The sequence below is a fragment of the Anopheles bellator genome, chromosome 1, assembly GCF_943735745.2.
Source record: "Anopheles bellator chromosome 1, idAnoBellAS_SP24_06.2, whole genome shotgun sequence".
NCBI lineage: Eukaryota > Metazoa > Arthropoda > Insecta > Diptera > Culicidae > Anopheles > Anopheles bellator.
Window position 1 is genome coordinate 51,759,044 of NC_071285.1, and position 7,108 is coordinate 51,766,151.

A 7,108-nucleotide genomic window follows, 5' to 3' on the forward strand; every position below is an offset into this window, starting at 1 on the left:
GTGCTACAAGAAATAGACCTTCCACCGATTGGTTCCACCAGCCACTGCCGGTACCCCTCGGGGCGTTGGTGCGTGAAGTAGGCAAATCGAATCGGACTTGACTAGCTCGGCACCGCGCGGTTGGTATAAGATATGCGCGTGCCACCTGTCCACCGTGTAGTGGCTTCTGATCGATTGCGGTGTTCGTAGCTCACGCAGGCAACCGACGTGATCGACGTGACAGCATGCAGCGTATTGTGGTGGCCATACTGCTAAGTCTGAGCGGGTTGGTGCTCGGTGCACCGACGGAGCGACTCACAAGATCCAGTGACGAGGGAACCGCGTCCAGTTACTTCTACTTTAGCCGGTCCCCGGGCCATTCGCTCGAGCTAGGGGCACCCGGACTGACCGGAGTCCCGCACCTGCTGACGGATGCAAAGTTCTTCCCGGTGGTCAAGAGCGTGGAGCTCGAGCTGGAGAGTGACGAGGAGTTGGAACCCGATGTAAAGGCGATCCATGGCCACGAGGATGACCACGAGGCGTACCGGGTGGTGGAGCAGGAAGAAGATGATGGGTCCTCGCACGATGAGGACCACCACTCGAAGAAGGGTGAAAGCTCCTCGAAGGGCTACGACTCGAAACACGAGCTCGAAAAGGGCAGCAAGGGAAGTTACGATAAGGAAGGTCACGAGCATCGGTACGAGAATGGAGGCGACCGGAAGCACTCGCACCACGACGAGGGATCCCACTACAAGGATCACCACGAGGCGGCCAAGCGCACAAAGGGTGGCAAGCACCACGAGAAGAAGCACCACAAGAAGGGCTCGAAGACGACGGGTTACCATAACGTGTACCACAAGGACGAGTACAAAAAGGAGCACATCTTCTACGATACCAGCGACCACACGGGACACTTCAAGAAGTACGGGTCGGCTCACGAGCACCACTCGGACGAGCAGGGCAAGCACGGCCACGGAGGCCACGAGGATCGGGCCCACCAGGAGAGCAGCCACAAGAACGCGGGTGGCCACGACCGGGGCAAGTACGATGAACACCACGCGGAGCATAAGCATCGGCACGGTCAGGATCAGTACGATCGGCACGGATCGAGCTACGAGCAGAACCACGGCCACCAGGGCGGTGGCGAACGGGGCTATAAAATCATTCACCACTAATCTGGCCACGCTGGCGCGGGGCTGGCGCGGGGCTGGCGCTGGGCTGGCCGCCCATTACGTGGGGGCGTTGCGAGGCGGTTCTGCGCGGTCGAAATTGCATTTATGTAAAGTGAAACTTGCCGCGCCGCCGACGGTATGTTTGCGTAATAAATTATGGCTGCCGCGGCGAAAGTCGGGGCCGCAAGTTTGGCTGCGTTCTGTGGAAGGGAAGAAAATTGGATTCTCGTAAAAATGTGGTGAGTCCGAGTCTCGAGTCGAGTGCGCAGACAATAAACATGTTTCCATATTTCACGGCGCAAAATATTTCCTAATCATAATAATTCATGATTTATTGCACCGAAGGGCAAGGTGGCGCTGTGCCGGGCCACATCTTCCGCCGGGAGAGGATATATTTTCATTAGGCCATTAGGCCACAGGTTACGGCCTTGTTTTGAGTTAATCTTTACCGAACGGCCATCGGCCCACAGAGTGGAGCTTTCGAAGTCGTCCCAAAGGTGCAGATATGAAGTAATGTGGGCAGCTAATGGTATCGTTACGTGGATGTGAAGGTGCGAGCAGTTTATTTTGGGCCAAGATATTCATCATGCCACGCGATGAGTCTCCAACCCGGGATGCTTGCCAATGACATCCTCGATACTGCTTTAGCTAGAAGCTGTAAAAAATAGATAAATATTAAATTACTGTATCAAAATCAATAACCATTACTGTATTGAAGCATTTAAAAGCAGTCTTTTCCGATTTTCGGATACTTTGAAACACATTTTCAGTCGGCTTGAAATGAAACGTTGGCAATCGAGAGTTATAAGCAATGGAGACTTACCCGCAACTTCTATAATTTTCATGCTGCGCCGTTTTGTGTCAGAAAGTCGAACTTTCCAACCTATCTTACTCACATCGTTGGCCACTCAAACGTCCAGGTCCATCGGAGTTTCACGACACGATCGAAAGCGTGCATTAAATATAGCCCCGAACTATTCCCATTATCATACGATATCGCTAAGCGCTAATTGGCATGTGCATTCATTAAAACTGATTCTTGATCCGGTGGATCCATCCTTCGGGTGCATCCTGCCCGGCGCCATCTTAGAACCGGTGTAATCGCTATGCAACGAGTCAACGGGAATCCGTTCCGATCCGATTTGACACGGCCATCGCTGCCGCGAACAAGACTTACCGGTGCAGTGCGACGGTCCCCGCACTGATGAAATTTACCGGCCACCGGACCCGTAGTTCCATAATTAAACGCTCGATTACCGCCGCCGCCCAATTGACAAAATTATTAAAAGCTGTTAGCTAGCTCAATGGCAAATGGCCACTGTGCTTGCCCGGAGGGGCCTGCAGGAGTTTAAATTAAAATTAAACATTCATCACACTAGAAATATGCATTCCGCCGGGGTTTTCTAGGAGCTGCATGTAGAGCGGTCAACCGTAGTCGGGTCGGGAATAATTTTTGGGGTTTAGCCTTATCCATTAGCCAAGTATCCAGATCATCGTAGTCCACTGGTCAGTGGTCAACCTATGGGGTGATTCTACCCTTGCCACATCGGGTGGCTAAAAGTCAACCATCTAGTTAGCATAAACCGGAACACTGCTTGTTTGATCCCTACGACCAGCCGAGCGACCTGCCAAGACACCCCAAGTGTGAAGGTCAGCATGGTCAGTACACGGCATGGTTGTGTGTAAAGTCTCGTCGGGACCGTACTCTACTTGAAATTCCTGGGGATAGAAAAGTGATTATAAATTCTGCTCTACCGAGTCCCGCCTTGTTCGAGCCCAATCAAACGAGACCTGGGGACCAACACTTCCTCACCTGCGCGGCCTAAACCTGTGAAGTTGTAAAGCCGCAACAAAAGCTTAAAATCACATTAGAACCATGTAATGTCTCTCCCCCCGTCGGATGTGGACAAATCCTCCGGTTAACCTTTCCATCGTCTGGCCCGGGCCGGGAGATAAACGTTCAAAGCGACTTCTGCTTCACGTAACCACCTTCCGGATCCTCCGGAAACTTGGCACCATTTGCGGTGGCACGATGCGGTGCGATTTAATGGGGATCAAAAATAACCCACCCCGAGTTGGGCTACCTGTCAATTACGACGAAGCCGACATTCCGGAGCCTAGGGCCAACATATCTTCCTGGGCTTGCGTTGGAAGGCACGTGGTTGATCAAATTTCATTTGTATCCCGTTTCGGTTCCGGTTCCGGCTCAGAAGGATCAGAAATTAGAAACTCGAAAACACGGACCGCATCCTTGCGGAGCACGTGGCACCCGTAAGTGGTTTAGATGTTAGAAGTACGCTTCTCTCTCTTTCAATTATCACAATTATGCTTATGACTGTCGGATGCACTTCTGTTTTTATTTTCGTCCTTCGAGCCGGCCCTCTAATTACATTCCCGTTTTGGCTCCGGACCTAGGGATGGCGCATAGCCCCAGGCTGCGGCGTCGTTTCTGGGTTAGGAGGACTCACGGGCTGCCGTAGCACAGCGCAACACGACACTATTCTGGGACCGTTTAAGGACTCCGCCGCCGATGGCCCCTGATTGGGGTAGGTCTCCGGTCCAGCTCTCGGGCCTCACGGATGTGGTACAATATTTTCAGTCTCATTTATGTCTCGCCGGCGAGAGTTTGTGACTTAATTGGCGTGCGAAGACTACGGAGCGTGTGTCTGGCTTCCGGCTACCGGCGTAATCATATTACGGCGGTGCGGTGCTGGATTGTTTCAATTGAGACTAGAGACCAGACGGCCTCCATTTCTTAAGCGGTTTAGTTTTTAATTGGACCCCCGCTGGATGCCAAATTGATATCGTGAAACTTGCCTCCGACTATTGGCCCTATTAGTGTTTAATGACAAATAGACCCCAATGTTGCTCGAGTGGCATGCCCTGTTATTATTTGCCAAACACCTTATTGAGGCAACGATAACATGGCGCAGTGCAAAAACAGGGTGACTCACGTGCCACCGAGCGGCCGTTGATAAGATTGACTAAATTCAGAGAAACTGGCCGAAGTTGCGGATTTGTCACACGAAACTTCCAATCAGCGACCGAAAAATCATCACCGTGACACATGCGCCCAATGATCTAACGAATTTCGACCACCTTCGAGAGCATTTCGTGACCATAGTGGGCGACAGACCACGGGCCGTTTTTTGGGTCGGGCCAACGGAGCGAAACCGGTTATGTTTGTGTTTTGATCGTCCATTCTGTTCCAGCCCCAAGCGGTGTGTTGGTGCGCACGTCCCCGGCCGGTTCACAATGTTGGTGGCAATGCGTCTGTGCGCATAGATCAGTCATCCGCGGCGGTAAATGGTGCGCTCTGCACGGTCCACGCTCCCCAGTCCAGAAGGTGACAACGGATCGTGCGGATGGCTTCGTTTTTGGTGAAGATTTCTCTCGCGCTGCTTGCGCTGGTGGCTTTGGTGACCTTCGGCGTGGCCGCCAGGGCCAGCGCGTCAGGTAATGGCGTCGTGTTGGCGTAGTTCTGTGTTGGAAGCCTTGTTTGGGCAGCCAATTGACATCCGATGCCGTTCTCTCCCACACAGATGACCTGCGTAGTGAGGCTAATTCGGTACGCCGAGTTGCCAGAAGTCCACAGCAGCAACAACCGCACGGGTTGCCCAATTTCCCACCGTAAGGCGATCGCGCGTCGATCGTGATGTGGCACAGGTGCATTAACGGGTGTGCGTTTTCCCTTTTCCGGTTAGGCCGCAGTTTCCGTTCGCGAACCCGGAGATCGTGTCGCAAGATACGCAGCGTGACCGGAATGGATTTGCGCAGACCACCATCTACAAGTATCCGAACGGGATGGGATCGTCGGCGGTGTCCACGAGCTACTCGGTAGGTGTGCCACCCCCCGGGGAGGTGGCAATTAGCGGCTTCGGCGTATGTTAATGGGGTGTGTTGTTATGTTTGTTCTCGTTTTTAGGGAACGGCGCAGATCACTGGCTCGCTGCCCGCGGTGCTGCTAGGAGCGGTTGCGCTTGTGCTGTGGAAGCTATTCCATTAACTTTAGGCGTAGTTCGTTAAGGTAATGACAATGGGGCAACACTGTCATAAGCTGATCTCTTTGAGACAGTATTAAAACCACTAGAGGCCCTTTACGATTAGTCATACGGGTCTCTGGGCCTGTCAATTTTGGTTAAATGGTTAAATGGTTTTCTTGAATGAATCGAATTCAACGCCAATATTGCTGAACTTTTGTTCGATTTTAAGATTTCGAAATTTTAATGCGTCTTAATACCAAAAGCATAACGGGAATCCCAGAACTTGCACTTTGAATTAATTTGCACCTTAAGGGGCATTTTAAACGATAGAAATAAACCATCCACCAACGGTGGTGTGTCGGGCTGCTGTAAGCTGTTTGTAAAGCGAGATTGAATTTCGAAAGAAAGTGGCCCCAAACCGGGTTTGTGGAAGTGAATTTTCTAAACACACACTTCCCGACTGCTCTCGGGAAGTGGGAAGTAAACACAAAATCTCATTCCGCGCCGGGTGGAAGCATGTTCCGTCAGTCAGCAGCCAGCTCGGAACCGTTTGCTCGAAAACTTTACCCTCTGGCCATCGAGGCTCCGGGAGCAACAGTTGGAACCCGAGCCCGGGCGGAAAACTCACATTAAACGCCATGCGCCATGATGGGTCTTTATAGGGAAAGTTGCACCAGTCCGGGCAGTACCCGGGCGCGATAGTGCATCTCAGGGTTGGGTTGGTCCTTCCCACCGCGAGGATTCGAAAGATAGCTTCAAGAAACACACACGGGTGTATCGCACGGGAAATTTAACCAAAACGAGCGTTACGATACGACCGGCACGCCCGACAATAATGGTGACCGAATGGGGAGAGCGAACCACAAAACTTCGCCCGTGAAATGTAACGTCAGCCTGAGGAGGAGCTCGCCGGAGGAGACACAAAAACATTGCATTCCATCGAAAATTTATGACGCAATTTGAATATCGAGAAACAAACTATTTATGGGCACAAGTTCACCCGGGCATCCTGCCCGGCGGGAGGTTGGCGAGAGATGCAAAAGAATGACGTTCAGGTGGAACAGTAGTACGGTCCCGACACAATCGACAAACAATGCGCCGTACGATTGTGCGTTCCTGTGGGCAAGCGAGAGCAAGTTTAGCAATTAATAAGAGACGGAGCATCGTAAATTACTGCCAGTGACTTCCCACCTGATTAGTGTTCCTGGTCTCGCTGGAACTCCCAACACAACGGGCCCAGGCTAAGACGAATTCCGAATTCTTCATCACAACACGGACTTTGTAGCGGGGGCCCTTTGTGCCCCTTTGTGAGCAGAAGATTTCTTTCTCGCCCGAGCGAGATCCCCGGCGTTTCCGGCGGGTGAAACAGATTTTCATTGCAATTGCTTATGACAAGCGGCAACGCTGCCCGTTTCTCCCAATCGCTCTTATCGGGCGCGACAGCCATTATAATGCAATTTTCTGCCGTATTTACTGGAGATCCACGAGATCAGCGGAACCGACGCCCAGGGGAGCGACCACCGGAGCAACGATTGGAACCGGCGGCGCTGGCCTTGGGAGGGAAATCAATTCTCATCGTCTCCGTCTGTCAGGCACGGTGGGCGCTCCCGGTAGAGATTGTGACGAAAAACCACAACTAATGCAAGATTATTTCGCTCACACGGGCGCGTCACATGTCCTGTGAGTGGTGCCCAGAATTGTCACTTCGCCGGCAAGGGGGAGATGCAATTACGGTGTCACCGTTGCCCCGGCGTCTACGGGAGACTGTGGATTGGCCACGGCAGGACGACGGCGACGACGACAAGGAAGATTGAATATCATCGCGCACGATGGCGCAGGACCCGTACCCTCTGATGGTCATTGCACTGGCGGCTCGGGTGGGGCCACTTCCATACGATACGTGCTATCGTCGGTTTACAGTGCAGTTCACCAAAAAGGACCTAACCGGATTACTGGGGAAGTAACTCCGTGGCC

General features: G+C 52.5%; 2 protein-coding genes across 2 annotated transcripts; both read left to right on the plus strand.

Moving 5' to 3' along the window:
- Positions 1 to 224: 224 nt before the first annotated feature.
- On the plus strand, positions 225 to 1,154 carry LOC131215812 (histidine-rich glycoprotein-like). The gene has a single exon (XM_058210208.1). It carries the CDS (start codon positions 225 to 227, stop codon positions 1,152 to 1,154), a length of 930 nt encoding a protein of 309 aa, XP_058066191.1.
- A 3,349-nt stretch (positions 1,155 to 4,503) lies between these two features.
- LOC131205973 (uncharacterized) lies at positions 4,504 to 5,210 on the plus strand. The gene is made up of 4 exons (XM_058198304.1): positions 4,504 to 4,607; positions 4,694 to 4,781; positions 4,856 to 4,988; positions 5,077 to 5,210. The coding sequence occupies exons 1-4, from the start codon at positions 4,517 to 4,519 to the stop codon at positions 5,155 to 5,157; spliced, it is 393 nt and encodes a 130-aa protein (XP_058054287.1). The 5' UTR covers positions 4,504 to 4,516; the 3' UTR covers positions 5,158 to 5,210.
- Positions 5,211 to 7,108: the final 1,898 nt, after the last annotated feature.